The sequence below is a fragment of the Oryctolagus cuniculus genome, chromosome 1 (genome assembly GCF_964237555.1).
Source record: "Oryctolagus cuniculus chromosome 1, mOryCun1.1, whole genome shotgun sequence".
NCBI lineage: Eukaryota > Metazoa > Chordata > Mammalia > Lagomorpha > Leporidae > Oryctolagus > Oryctolagus cuniculus.
In genome coordinates this window covers 33,199,323-33,215,146 of record NC_091432.1, presented here as the reverse complement: position 1 = coordinate 33,215,146, position 15,824 = coordinate 33,199,323, and the positions used below count along the sequence as shown (strand labels likewise).

Genomic DNA, 15,824 nt, shown 5'->3' with positions numbered 1-15,824 from the left:
GACCCAAAATCAAGATGGGAGATCCATAGTCAAGCAGGAAGCAGTCAGTCAGAAAAGCCCCCTGGTTGTGTTTAAAACAATGACATATTCTTGAATTACCCCACACCTAAACATAAGGTATCACAACAGGAACCTGAAGCTGCTGCTGAAAACTTCCACAGGCAGAGCTCAAAACTGCATGACTGAGTTTTTTGATAATGAGGACTCTTCTGCAAAGAAAAGATTATTTTTTCTCTTTTGGTTCTAGTTGTTTAAGGAAATCTCTCTTGAATCTCTAGTTGATCCCTAAACTAATAGGACAGCAACTGCAGTGGCCAAACACAACAAAGAATATACACTTTGCAAATCAATTAAGAAAAGTCAGGAAATAAATGATGACAACTAGCAGCAATCCTAGGAAGGGGGAAAGAATTGATTTCCAGAGTTGCCAAATACCCAAAACATATAGTTTTCAATAACAACAAAAAAATAATTACAAGGCAAGCAAAGAAACACTAAAGGCTACCTGTACATAAAAGGAAGAAAAAAATGTTGATAGAAACTGTCCCCAAAGAAGCCCAAACATTGGATTTACTTCACAGACTTCAAATCAACTCTTTTACATATGCTCAAAGAGCTAAAGAAACTATGTCTGGCATTGTGGCATGGCACAGCATATAAAGCTGCCGCCTGCAAACTAGCATCCCATCTGAGTCCTAGCTGCTCCACTTCTGATCCAGCTCTCTGCTAATGCACCTGGGAAAGCAGTGGAAGATGGCCCAAGTACTTGGGACCCTGCACCCATGTGGGAGACCTGGATGAGGCTCATGGCCCCTGGTTTCAGATCAGCCCAGCTCCCGCTGTTACAGCCATTTTGGGAATGAACCAACAGATGGAAGATCTGTCTCTCCCTCTCCCTTGCTGAAAACTCTGCCTTTAAAATAAAAAAAAAAATTTTTTAAAAAGAGCTAAAAGAAACCTTGTACAAAAATACTCCAACTATTAAAAAAAAAAAATGAGGGAATGCTACATACAAGTTTATACTCATAAATTTGACAACTTATAGAGGTGGATCAATTCCTCAAAAACCACAAGCTACCAAAACCCAACCAAGATAATACAATCTGACTAGCCCTGTAACTATTAAAGAAGTAGAACTTGTAATTTAAAAGGTTGCCTAAAAGAAATCTCCATATCCAGATGGCTTCACTGGAGAAAGCTGGCAAACATTTAAGAATGCATTAACACTACATTCCATTCTCTTCCAGAAAAATAAAAGAGGAGTAACCATATTCCAACTCATTTTATAAGGTCTGTTTACCAAGACACCAAAACCAAATAAAAAAATAAGAAAGAAAATTCAGACAAATATCTCTCGCAAAATTTTTTTTTTTCAATTATTTGAAAGTCAGAGAGAATGCGATCCTATATCTGCTGGCTCATTCCCCAAATGGCCACAATGGCCAGGGCTGGGCTGGGCCCAAGCCAGGAGCCTGGAGCCTCATTTGGGTTGAGCCATCCTCCGCTGCCCTCCCAGGCATATCAGTAGGGAGCTGGATAGGAAGTAGAGTAACCAGGACACAAATGGCAACAATATAGGATTCTGGTGTGGCAGATGGTGGCTTAACTCTTGCTACACTACAGATTCGGCCTCTCTCACAGATTTTGATGCAAAACATCAATGTAGTAGCAAATAAAATACAATAATGTACTTAAAATAAAAAAGAAAGAAATACAATAACCAGGTAGAATTAGTCCAGGTATGAAAGTTGGTTCAACAAATGAAAATCAGTGTCATTTATCACAACAATAAGCTAAAGAAAAATTTTATCATCCAATTTACACACAAAAAAAGCATTTAACAAAATCCAACCACCTGTTCATGATTAAGAAAAAATTAGGAATAGCAAAAATTATCTTTACTTTTTGTAAAAACCACTTACAAAATCTCTACATATATTATATTTAATGGTGAAAGATTGAATACTGTCATTTTAAGTTCAAGAACAAGGCAGAGATTTCTGCTGTCCTTGTTCTTATTCAACATAGCAGTGAAAGTTCTAGCCATTGCAAGAAGGCATAAATAAACAGATTGGAGAGGAACAAAACTGTCTCTATTTGTAGGTGACATGATTTCATACTTTAAAAAAAATCCTAAGAAACCTATAAAAAAAAAGTTCCAGCATTAACAAGTGAGTTCAACAAGGTCATAGGACACAGATCAACACAGAAAGAAAAAAAATCATATTTCTAAATAATAACAATGAACACGCAGAAATAAAACTATAATATAATTATACAACAAAAAATAAAATAAATAATAAAAAGTATATACTTCAAAATGTACAGGATCTAGGGGTGGGCATCATGGCACAGTGAGTTAAGGAATGTGGGATGCCTGCATTCAAAATTGGAGTTCTTAGTTCAAGTCCTGGGACTACTCCAGACTTCTAATACACCTTCCTGCTAATGTGCATGGAGGCAACAGATGAATGGCCCAAGTACTAGGTTCTTGCCACCTATTTGGGAGATGTGGATAAAGTTTCTGGCTCTTGGCTTCAGACTGCCTGGTCCTGGTTGTTGTAAGCATTTGAGGAGTAAACCAGAGAGTAAATGCTCGCTCACTCACTCAGTCACTCACTCTTTCAAATAAATAAATAAATATTTTTTTAAAATGTACAGGATCGGGGCCGGTGCTGTGGCGCAGCAAGTAATGCCCTGGCCTGAAGCACTGGTTCGAGTCCTGGCTGCTCCACTGCCCATCCAGCTCTCTGCTATGGCCTGGGATAGCAGAAGATGGCCCAAGTCCTTGGGCCCCTGCACCTGCGTGGGAGACCCAGAATACACTCCAGGCTCCTGGCTCCTGGCTCTGGATTGGCACGGTTCCGGCTATTGCAGCCAATTGGGGAATGAACCATCGGATGGAAGACCTCTCTCTCTCTCTACCTTTCCTCTCTCTCTGTGTAACTCTGACTCTCAAGTAAAATAAATAAATCATTAAGGCCGGCGCCATGGCTCAATAGGCTAGTCCTCCGCTTTGCGGTGCCGGCACACCGGGTTCTAGTCCCGGTTGGGGCGCCGGATTCTGTCCCAGCTGCCCCTCTTCCAGGCCAGCTCTCTGCTGTGGCCAGGGAGTGCAGTGGAGGATGGCCCAAGTACTTGGGCCCTGCACCCCATGGGAGACCAGGATAAGCACCTGGCTCCTGGTTTCAGATCAGTACAGTGCGCCGGCCGCGGCGGCCATTGGAGGGTGAACCAACAGCAAAGGAAGACATTTCTCTCTCTCTCTCTCTCTCACTGTCCACTCTGCCTGTCCAAAAAAAGTAAATAAAATAAATCATTAAAAAAAAAGTACAGGATCTATGCTAATAAAGTCAACAACATAAATTAAAAACATGCTAAACATATTCTTATCTAAAATAGTATGTAATATATGATTTCATTAATATGAAATGTTAGAATAATCAAAACTCATTGAATGTAGAAGGAAATTAAATGTGCGGTTACCTATTGGGGTGAGAATGGGACGGAACTGGCCTCAGAATAGGTACACTGGAGGCCGGCGCCATGGCTCACTAGGCTAATCCTCCGCCTAGCGGCGCCGGCACACTGGGTTCTAGTCCCGGTTGGGGCGCCGGATTCTGTCCCGGTTGCCCCTCTTCCAGGCCAGCTCTCTGCTGTGGCCAGGGAGTGCAGTGGAGGATGGCCCAGGTGCTTGGGCCCTGCACCCCATGGGAGACCAGGAAAAGCACCTGGCTCCTGGCTCCTGCCATTGGATCAGCGCGGTGCGCCGGCCGCGGCAGCCATTGGAGGGTGAACCAACGGCAAAGGAAGACCTTTCTCTCTGTCTGTCTCTCTCACTGTCCACTCCGCCTGTCAAAAAAAAAAAAAAAAAAAAAAAAGAATAGGTACACTGGAACTTCCTACATTGACGTAAACACTTTATATCTTGATAAGGATTTGCATTATATAGATATATGCATCTGTGAAAACACACTGACTGAACACTTAAGATTATACATTTTACATTGTATGTAAATTAGTGTAAAGAAGGAAGCTGTAAAAAAATTAATGAACTCCACTTAATGATATGCATTTTGAAGTATTTAGGGGGAAGTGTAATGATGTCTGCAATTTACTTTGAAATCATCAAGTAATAAAGTCAAAAAGGGACAGATATATAAGGATAGTAAAATGTTAATTGTATATGAGTGTTCATTATAAAATTATTATAATTTTGCTGTATGTCTGATGATTTTCATAACAAAATGCTGGAGAGAATCAGAAAGTAGTATTAACAAATGAAGTATTTGCCTTTGTTATGAAATATTTTCCTTAGGTGTATTATTTATTATACATCCAAACACATACAAATACACAAACACACAAACACATTTATGCTATGTTACTCAATGACAGACATTCATGAAAGTTGTTTCAATAGAATTTTGTTTTCACCAACAAGTAACAACAAAACCCAACTCACAATAGCCAGGGGAGTTACTCCCCATAAAAAGAGCTATAAAAGTTAAGTGTATCTATAAGTGATTATTTCAGTGGCTCACTCAACAATAACATCAACAATTACGATTCTTCCCACCTATCTACTCTGTCATTATCAAAGTGATTTTCTTTAAACTTTCTACTCGCTGTGGTTAGTAAACCCGCTATTTAACTACAGATGTTAAGGACAGACAAGAGTACCTTGTAGTAGAAAAAGTGTATTCTCTTAAAGAGCAATAAAAAACTTCCCAGAAAAGCTTTCCAACAGACATCCCCTAATGTCTCACTGGCCAAAACTGAGTTACATACCCACTCCAAAGTCAGTAACTGACACAGGAGAACAATGGGTCTTCATAAGTGTTTAAGACCAGTGAGGACCCACCTGAGTCACATTGGTGAGAAGTGAAACCTAAGACACAGTCAGGGTTCTTCTAACAGGAAAGAAGGGAGGAAATGCATACTAACAGTTAAAGCTACATGACAACTGAAGAGAGGAAACATTAGAATCTCCTGCAATATCTGTAGCCAGAACTTCTGAAAGAGGAAATAAGCTTATATGCATTTATTCTGGGAGGGAAGGTATATATAACATGCATCTCTTTCCAAAGCAGCTGGATTGAAAATGTGCAAGATACTGCTTTTCATCTTCTAGGTTTGGTTATAAGCTACTTTTTTGTGGTTACTGTGGGTTCTGATATCTTACCATGATCTAGATATTGTTCTAAGTAACTTCTATGTATTTATTAATTTAATCCTGGGTATAATTCATAAGGTAGATACTCTGTCTTTATTTTACAAACGAGGAAACTTATGAAACAAAAGTATAATAAGCCATACAGCAGGTAAATATAGCTAGTATTTGAACCCAGATGGTCTCTTAAATACATGATACTACCTTTAAAAGACTGTGGATGCTATAGGACTGTAGAGATTGTTATGATATACTCACCTTCAGAAACTTCAAACACCATCCAAACGTGTTTTACCTTTGTTAAATATGCAAGTGCATTGTGATTTTTGGCAGAACATTTTAAAGTAAAAACTAGATACAAAACTGAACAAAAAATAAAAAGAATTTAGGAATTGCTACGAATGTTTTAACATTTATATTTTTCTATGTCAGAATTTTTTGTAGTAAATTAATTTGATGTGGAAAAAGTGGTTGACACAGTTATGAGGAAGAGAATTTAAAAAAAATACATAGAATGTCGAGGTCATCCCATGAATGCTAGAGATATTTATGTTGAATTTTTTTTAGCTAATCAGATGAAGAAACTATTTGGAAGAATTATTAGTATTTTGTTAGACATAAGAAACTGAATTGGGTAATTTCGTAGGAGGTGGATTATGAGTTTGAAAAGGAGAGCAAAAGTCCCAGTAACAGTTTTGGAGGCTTGGACATGTGCCTACTGCTTGTACTATGTCCCTAAATCTGTTCAGGGTCAAGAATTGAAGAGATCTGACCAATACACAGCCCATCTTGTAAAACTACAGCCTGAAGCAAGCACTTTGAAAAACATGACACTTTCTAAAGGTTATAAAGAGTAAATAAACCATCAAATTACTCCTCTTTTATTGTTTTTGTAAAAACACTTAAATCCTTGTAGTCCTAAGGCATCTAATAAAAAATAAATACTTCCTCCAAGGTTCTATATTCTAGATACTTTATTGAAGTTAGAGATAGGATTTTATTTTTACTGAATATATTTTTCTCATTTCTCTTAACTTTTAAAAACTGCTTGAAGAATACATAGAAGAAAAAAATGAAATTTCCAATAAAAATAATTTTTAATGGAAAGCATGAAATTAAAATCCTTATATAGTAAAAACCTAATACTATTTTTCAAAAATGTGGCTAACACTATTTTTATCAATTTTCCATGTAGCATAAAGATATATATTCTACAAATTATAATGATAAGAGGTATGAACTCATAGCATAATTAATTTTACAGGGCACTAAATGTTGCTTATTGTTATTTGCCACATTTTATATTCCTACTTAGCCATTTTTTTCTCACAATTTTCTGGCAAATCACTGTTACTTTAGACTAACAGAAACTCCAATAACTTTGATTGTTTAATTAAAATTCCAGGACTTAGTCCCGTTTGGCAATTAACAAACTTGATATGGCTGTTCTCTAAAGTACTGTAATACTTTGTTCATAACTTTATTTTGATAAATAATACATAGTTATAATGATAGAAATTTCACATGGTATAATGTACCCTTAAATCTTCAATTATCCTAAGCCATAAACTGAGAAACAGTTTGGAAAAGGTTATCAAATCAATGCATATCTTAAAAGTCTAAAAGCTTTATGGTAGAACTCCTTTATTCCCATTTTACAGATTATTTGGATCAGAAAACAGTTTCAGGGGGTGAGAATTGGGCTTGACAGGTAAGATTCTTGTTAGGTCATCATGATGTCCATGTCCCACATCAGAGTGCCTGGGTTCAATACTGGGATTGGCTCCTGATTCCAGCTTTTTGTTAAGGTGCATCCTGGAAGCTAGCAGGTGATGACCCAAGAAGTTAGGTCCCTGTCACCATCATGAGAGACTCAATGAGTTCCCAATTCCTGGCTAATGCAGGGATCTGGGGAGTGGGCCAATGGATTAGAGAAGGCTCTTTCTCTCCTTCTCTTTCAAATAACAAAAAAATTTTGAAAATTTTTAAATAATTTTCAATTGTTCTAGTATTCTAGTTATAGTGTACTAAAGACTAAACATTTATTTCCTTCATTATTTGTACAAGATTACAGGAAGGAAAAACAAGGAAATTTTGAGGAAAAATGGGTAATTAAGAGTATAAAATAATGTTTCACAAATATTTTAACATCACAGAGCAATCAGACCCTTAGCACTGCTTTTAAAATATTTTATCTTTTCTGAAAGGCAGAGAGACAGAACAGAAGAGAGAGGTGGGGAAAGAAAGAGATCTTCCAGCTGCTGCTTTACTCCCCAAATGCACACAAAAGCCAGGGCTGGGCCAAACTGAACCCAAGAGCCAGGATTTCAATCTACGTGGGTGCCAGGAACCCAAGTACCTGGCCCATCACCTGCTGTCTTTCGGAAGGCAGAGCTGACACTTGAACCCAGACAATTCAATGTGGAATGAAGATCCCATCTTAACTGCTGCACCAGTTGCCCCATTCCTACCACTGATTTTTAAAATCCTTTTTCATAGCTTCAGCTTGGTGGGTCATTTTTATAGTTTCTCACTACCATGGAGAGAACGTTCTGCATTGCAAACATCTACCATGTTAGTATATACATACCTACCTCATTCTTTTAAGTAGCTACATAATAGTCCACATATCTGATTCAGTAATCTAATTCTGCGTTATCTGTGGCCATTTAAAATGACAGCTTATTAAGTGCCACAATTCTGTATATTGATTGAGCTCAGCTGGGCAGTTCTGTCACTGCTGTGGATAAGGTCATTCATGCACACATTCACACAAGTAAGATATTTTGGCTGGGGCTGGAATAACCATGACATTCTCCCATACTCCAGTGTCTCTCCCTATGTGGCTTCTCATCATTAAATAATCTGAGCTCTATGATGTGGCAGCCGGCTTCCAAGAAGGTGTGTTCTAAGAGAATAAGCCTCAGTGTGCAAGAACTTACCAAGTGAGGATCAACATGCAGGTAGGGGGCCTCTATAGTTTGCAAATGTCCCAAAAGCCAAATAAATCCTACATACAGTCTAAGGCTAATATAGGAGTGATCTATTCAAGAGCATGAAGTATGGCTCACTGAAAGCCACAAATATAACAGTATAATTTATTTACTACCTATTGACAGATATTTAGATTGCTTATAACTTTTCCCATCTCAACAAAATAGTAAATATCACTGTGGAAAAATCTTTACCCAACTTAACCTACACAAGACATTACCCTAAATTAAAATATAAATTATTCATATTTAGTGATCACGAAGTTCTAAATTCTAATTTAAACAAATAAAGCCAAAATTCCGTTCAGTATCTGTATTAATTAACCTCAGCAGGGAAAGGAGATATCAGTACTCATTCCAGAAGACTTTTGGCAACACTGGGAGTTACTAATTTTTAAAATATTATTCCAGGGGCCAGCGCTGTGACATAGTAAGTTAAGCCTTCATCTGCAGACCTGGCATCCCATATGGGCACCAGTTTTCAAGTCCTGGCTGTTTCACTTCTGATCCAGTTCTCTGCTAAGGGACTGGGAAAGCAGTGGAACATGGTCCATGTTCTTGGGCCCCCGCATCCACGTAGGAGACCTGGATAAAGCTTCTGGCTCCTGCCTTCACATCTGCTCAGTTCTGACCACTATGGCCATTTGAGGAGTGAACCAGCAGATGGGAGACCTCTCTTTCTGTCTTTTCCTCTGTTACTCTGCTTTTCAAATAAATAAATAAATCTTTAAAAAAACATGATTCCAGAATAAGAAGCAAATAATATCTCATTTTTGTTCTAATTTCTATTTATTTTATTAGTAAAGATAGGGATATTTTTATGCTTTATGATTACTTGCATTTCTTTCCTCTATGCAGTTTTCCACTGAGTTACTCATCCTGATTTGCAGAAATATTTCTTAGGTAAGTTTTTTTTTTTTTTTTTTTGACAGGCAGAGTGGACAGTGAGAGAGAGAGACAGAGAGAAAGGTCTTCCTTTGCCGTTGGTTCACCCCACAATGGCCACTGTGGCCGGCACACTGCTGCCGGCGCACTTCGCTGATCCGAAGCCGGGAGCCAGGTGCTTCTCCTGGTCTCCCACGCGGGTGCAGGGCCCAAGGACTTGGGCCATCCTCCACTGCACTCCCTGGCCACAGCAGAGAGCTGGCCTGGAAGAGGGGCAACCGGGACAGAATCCGGCGCCCCGACCGGGACTAGAACCCATTGTGCCGGCACCGCAAGGCAGAGGATTAGCCTAGTGAGCTGCGGCGCTGGCCAAAGTTTTCTCTTCCCTTCAGAGAAAGGTACCTCCTTCTTTGATGTCCCTTTCTTTCCACCAAGATCTCAACTCACAGAGATTTTTCATTTAGGTCATTTTTTGCTACAGTGTCTTGGCTTTGCATGCCTGAGAAACTCTCATGGGCTTTTTAGCCAAATCCAAATGCCAGAGAGCTGGCCTGGAAGAGGAGCAACCAGGACAGAATCCAGCGCCCCGACTGGGACTAGAACCCAGGGTGCCAGTGCCGCAAGAGGAGGATTAGGTTATTGAGCCGCGGCGCCAGCCCTTAGGTAAGATATTGATCTTACCATTTTCCATATCACAAATATTTCCTGTCACATTTATTTTTACTTTATGTATCATATCTAGTAATCTTTTCCTTCAAGAATAAAATCTGTACTGCTAAGAATAAAGAGAGATTTTTTTTTATTTCACAGATAGAGTTAGACAGGGAGAGAGAGAGAGAGAGGTCTTCCTTCCATTGGTTCACCCCTCAAATGGCTGCCATGGCTGGAGCTACGCCGATCCGAAGCCAGGAGCTTCTTTCTGGTCTCCCATGTGGGTGCAGCTGGGTGCACTGCCTTCCCGGGGCCACAGCAGAGAGCTGGACTGGAAGAGGAGCAACCGCAACTAGAACCCGGCGCCCATATGGGATGTCGGCGCCACAGGCAGAGGATTAACCTAGTGAGCCATGGCGCCGGCCAAGAGATTGTTTTATAATAAAGATTTATTTTATTTATTTGAAAGGCAGAGTTAGAGAGATGTTCTATCTGCTAGTTCACTCCCTAAACAGCTGCCAACCCAAGGCTAGGCCAGGCCAAAAGCAGGAGCCAGGAGATTCCTCCAGGTCTTCCATGTGGGTGCAGGGGCACAAGGACTTGGGCTATCTTCCACTGCTTTCCCAGGCACATTAGCAGGGAGCTGGATTGGAGGTGGAACATCCAGGCCTCAAATTGGTGTCTACATGGGATGCCAGGGTCGCAGATGGTGACTTAACCCAATACGCCACAATACTAGACCCAAAAATGATTGCTTCATAATAGCCATAGCTGGGCCAGGCCATAGCCAGGAGTCTGGAAATCCATTCAGGTCTCCCATGTGGGTGGCAGGGACCCAAAGACTTGGGCCATCCTCTGCTGCATTCTCAGGTTCATTAGCATGAAGCTGAATTGGAAGTGGAGCAGCCAGGACTTGAACCTGCACTCATATGGCATGCCCATGTCATAAGTGGCAGCTTAACCTGTTGTGCCACAATGCCAGCCCTAATGAAAACTTTCCATGACTATTCTCATACATTCCTTTTTTTAAATTTTTTTTGAAAGGCAGAGTTAGACAGCGAGAGAGAGAGACAGAGAGAAAGGTCTTCCTTCTGTTGGTTCACCCCGCCAAATGGCTGCTACGGCTGGTGCACTGTGCCGATCCGAAGCCAGGAGCCAGGTGCTTCTTCCTGGTCTCCCATGCGGGTGCAGGGCCCAAGCACTTGGGCCATCCTCCACTGCCTTTCCAGGCCACAGCAGAGAGCTGGACTGGAAGAGGAGCAACTGGTACAGAATCCGGTGCCCCAGCTGGGACTAGAGCCCAGGGTGCCGGCGCCATAGCAGAGGATTAGCCAAGTGAGCCGCAGCGCTGGCCACATTCCTTTCTTACAGATATAATTTTAGGGTTATTTTGAACAGTTCAGAAAAACATCACATTGGGTTTTGATTGGATTATTACAATTTCAGATCCTTTGATGGAACCTCTAGAAATGAAAAATATAATAATTGAGATTAAAGATACTAAACAGAAGGGCAGAGTGGGATGGTGGCTAAAATGCTCCAGTAATCATCTCCCCAAGGGACACCAATCTGAACAGCTGTTCAGACACCAAGCCACCTTCACAAGAGCTAAAGAAACCAAGTGAGGGACCACAGTGCTATAGAGAAATCCAGAGTCCTGCCCCCAGGCCAGTACCTGCAAACTCTAAGCCTTTGGACTCTCCTAGCCAGACTGCCAAAACACTGCTTATACCAAACTTTTTCCAACCTCTGGTAGACAATGGAACAAGACTCCAGCCTTTAGGGTAAAGGCAGGAAAGTAAGCTTATAATTTTCCCTTGAAGCTCAGTGCCAGACCTGGTACAATGAGACATAGGACCAGATAAAGCCAAATACCTGTATGCCAGGCCAGTGCTTGGAGACATGAGCTTCTAGATTTTCTCTGGTATCAGGAAGAGACCAGTTGGATGGATTCACCTCAGGCTATATCACCACCAACCTCATGCAGGCCTAATATGAACCACTGAAACAGAACAGAGCTCAAGGACTTTTAAGACCCATGTGTGAACCAACTTAGTGCCACCCTGGGCAACCAAATCACTGCCTCCACCAACCCTCCCCCCAACCTCTAGCAGACAGCAGGGATTAAGAATTCAGTCACAGGGGAATAGCAAAGGAAAAATAAATTCAGGGTTTTACCTAGAAGCTCAGTACCAGTCCTACTACTGTGAGACTCAGCACCAGACACAGCCCAAAAGCCCCTATTCCCAGGCCAGAACTTACAGACAGACCCTTCAGACATACCTTGGCATCATGTGGAGACCTGCACCCTGGTAGGACAAACTTGTATTTCAGTGTGCAATACCCTTCAGCCTCACTTAGTCTCAGCACACACCTCTGCAAGACAGTACAGGGCTGCAAAACTCAGGTGGAACCCAACTTAATGAAAAGAGATTGCCTTCAATACTTATCCTCCTTGGGCAACCTTGGACAGAGAGCCAGGAATGAGATTCTAGCCACTGAGGAGGAGTAGGGGAACAAAGCACAGGATAATACCTTGTAATTCAGTGCCAGTGTGGTAAAACTCAGCAATGGTCAGATTTTAGTAATCCCTAAACCCAGGCTAGTACCTCTGAACAAAGCCTCCAGACCTCCCCCAGTGCCAAGCAGAGTCAATAGGACTCTCAACTACCATCACTAGTGGCTAGTGGCAGCACTTGGTCTTGGTGGTGGACCATGGGGCAGGCCTGGGATCATGAAGGTGCTGGCCTTCCATCTATGGTGAGTGGGGTTGTGGGAGCATTTGTCTAGAATCCTGGACTTGTTTCTTGGGTCCCTGTGGTGACAAGGACATAGTCACAGTCATGGAATTACCAGATGGGGATGCATGAGTCCCTCTAGCAACAGCCTCAGGTTTCTATGGAGTGTCCTGGTACCCACCTACCTTTTCTTCCACAAAGCAATTTCTCTCTTCATGTTTGTTGCTTGGAGGAGTGGCATGGGGAGGATGGAATGGGAAATCCTATGGTCACCAGCACCACAATGTTAGGTCACACCTGGAGCCTATGCCCTGCCAAAACCTGTACAGCATATGCGTTAGGGCCAAGGCTTACACTGTTGTGGGCTGCCTGCTGCTGAGGTAGACTTGTAGCCTGAGGATGCATCATACTTCTGCATGCAGAGATTCAGTTTTCCCAGCACCATTTGTTGAAGAGACTGTCCTTGCTCCAGGGAGTGATTTCAGTTCCTTTGTCAAAGACAGGTCACTGTAGATGTATAGGTTGATTTCAAGAGTTACTATTCTGTTCCACTGGTCTATCCATCTGTTTTTGTACCAGTACTAAGCTGTTTTGATAATAACTTCCCCATAGTATGTTGAAATCAGGTATTAGGTCACCTCTGGCTTTGTTTTAATTGTATAAGATTGTTTTAGCTATGTCGGATCTCTTGTGTTTCCATACGAATTTCAGAATCAATTTTCTATATTGGAGAAGAATGTCCTTGGTATTCTGATTGGTAACACATTGAATGTAAATTGCTTTTGGAAGTATGGACATTTTGATGATATTGATTCTTCCAATCCATGAACATGGAAGATATTTCCATTTTTTGTGTCTTCTATTTCTTTCTTTAATGTTTTATAATTCTCATCATAGAGATCTTTGATGTTCTTGGTTAAATTTATTCCAAGGTATTTGATTTTTTTGGTAGCTATTGTGAATAGGATTGATCTTAGAAGCTCAATCTCAGCCTTGGCATTGTCTGTGTATACAAAGGCTGTTGATTTTTGTGTATTGACTTTATATCCTACCACTTTATCAAACTCTTCTATGACTTCCAATAGTTTCTTAGTGGGGTCTTTTGTATCCCCTATATATAAAATCATGTCATCTGCAAATAGGGATAGTGTGACTTCCTCCTTCCCAACTTGTATCCCTTTGATTTCTTTTTCTTACCTAATGACTCTGGCTAAAACTTCCAGGACTATATTGAATAGCAGTGGTGGGAGTGGGCATCCCTGTCTGGTACCAGATATCAATGCGAATGCTTCCAACTTTTCCCAATTCAATATGATGCTAGCCATCAGTTTGTCATTAATTGCCTTGATTGTATTGAGGAATGTTCCTTTCATACCCAATTTGCTTAGAGTTTTCATCATGAAAGGGTGTTATATTTTATCAAATGTTTTCTCTACATCAATTGAGATAATCATATGGTTTTTGTTTAGCAGTTTAATGTGGTGTATCACACTGACAGATTTGCGAATACTGAACCATCCCTGCATACCAGAGATAAATCCCACTTGATCTGGGTAGATGATCTTTCTGATGTGTTGTTGAATTCAATTGGCTAGAATTTTGTTGAGGATTTTTGTGTCTATGTTCATCAGAGAAATTGGTCTGTAATTCTCTTTCTCTGTTGCATATTTTCCGAGTTTAGGAATTAAGGTGATATTGGCTTCATAGTAAGGATTTGGGAGGATTCCCTCCCTTTTCAATTGTTTTCAATAACTTGAGAAGAATTGGAGTTAGTTCTTCTTTAAATGTCTGGTAGAATTCAGCAATGGAGCTATCTAGTCATGGGGCTTTTCTTTGTTGGGAGGGTCTTTATTATTGATTCAATTTCCATCTTTGCTATTGGTCTATTTAGGTTTATGTATTCATGACTCAATTTAGGTAGGTTGAATGTGTCCAGGAATCTATCCATTTCTTCTAGATTTTCTGACTCATTAGCATATAGCTTCTTTTCATAAGTTTTGAATATTATACCCTGCAAAGCTCTTTTATGAATGAAGGTGAAATAAAGACCTTCCATAACAAACAGAAATTGAAAGAATTTGTCACCACTTATCCAGCCTCATACACAGAAACACACAAAATAGCCATCATTACAAAAGAATATGAAGGCAAATAATCCCCCAGTAAAAGTATCAAAGGAATACATAGTAAACACTAGGAATATTTATGGAAAAATGGCAGCCATGTCATTACTTATCAATAGTCACCTTGAATGTAAATGGCCTAAACTCTCCAATTAAAAGATACAGGTTGGGTGAATGGATTAAAAAACAAGACCCATCTATTTTCTGCCTACAAGAAACACATCTCACCAACAAAGATACATACAGACTGAAAGTGAAAGGATGGAAAAAGATATTCCAATGCTAATGGAAAGCAAAAAAGGGCAGGTGTTGCCATCTTAATATCAGACAAAATAGACTTTAACATAAAAACTGTTAAAAGAGACAAAGAAAGGCACTGTGTAATGATTAAGGGATCAATTTAACAGGAAGATGTGAATATAATAAATGTATATGTGCCCTTTTCTCTCTCCTCACCTTGTGGTGAGGAGATGAGCAAAGCAGAGTTATGAGCAGATGAGCAAAGCAGGATGAGCAAAGCAGAGTTATGAGATGATTCAACTATAGGTAGTTCTATAGCCATTCCCCTGGATACACCCCTAGGATATATGCTTAGAAATTGCAAAACTCTTAAGCTAGATGGTATTACTAAAGAAAAGTTTGATTTCTCTCTACAATACTGTGTGGCCTAGATATAGATTGGGAAATGAGGAAACAGGGCCAATAAATGGGATTCTTATTCTAATATCATTTTGGAACTTGACCTGTATTGCAGAAAAGAGCAAAAATAGCCAACATTGCTTATGTAAGGCATTTATGGCATAACATCGATGTTATAATCCCAAAAAGAGTGTTGTACTACACACCCTGCCCCTACTATCTGTGAGAAAAAGGAACAGTCAAGAGACATAATTGATGATCCGTTACTGACTGGTTCTTAGCTACCAGTTTCAACCTGCTGTGACACCAGAGTCATCTCAAAAGAGTGTCTTCAGAGCCTGACTTTTCCCCTACCACCCAAGGCCTCCACCTTTTAACCCTTCCTGCCCCCCCACCAGAGGATAGCCCTACTGGAGTTACGGTGGAGCCTCCTATCAGTAGACAACGGGGATGCTCTGTCCTTTGAGAGAAGTAACCAGCAGAACAGAGACCATTAGGGTACATGTACCTTTCATCCTACCTAAACCCATTGTAAACAAAAGCTGGGGAGATTTTCAGAAAATCCTACTAGATTTACTGAGGAATTTCAGGCCCTAACCTTAGCTTATGACCTTAACTGGAA

General features: G+C 40.5%; 1 protein-coding gene across 9 annotated transcripts in view; it reads right to left on the bottom strand.

Moving 5' to 3' along the window:
* The window catches only part of CCDC73 (coiled-coil domain containing 73), a 153,404-nt gene that overhangs the window by 86,523 nt on the left and 51,057 nt on the right, over positions 1-15,824 (bottom strand). The window contains exon 1 of one of the 9 annotated variants that reach the window (XM_070071707.1): positions 12,795-13,961. The exons of the other annotated variants lie outside the window; for them this stretch is intronic. Coding sequence (XP_069927808.1) covers positions 12,795-12,848 — 54 coding nt within the window. The 5' untranslated portion in view covers positions 12,849-13,961. Of the gene's footprint in view, positions 1-12,794; positions 13,962-15,824 lie in introns of those variants that run through there. 9 annotated transcript variants of the gene reach the window in all.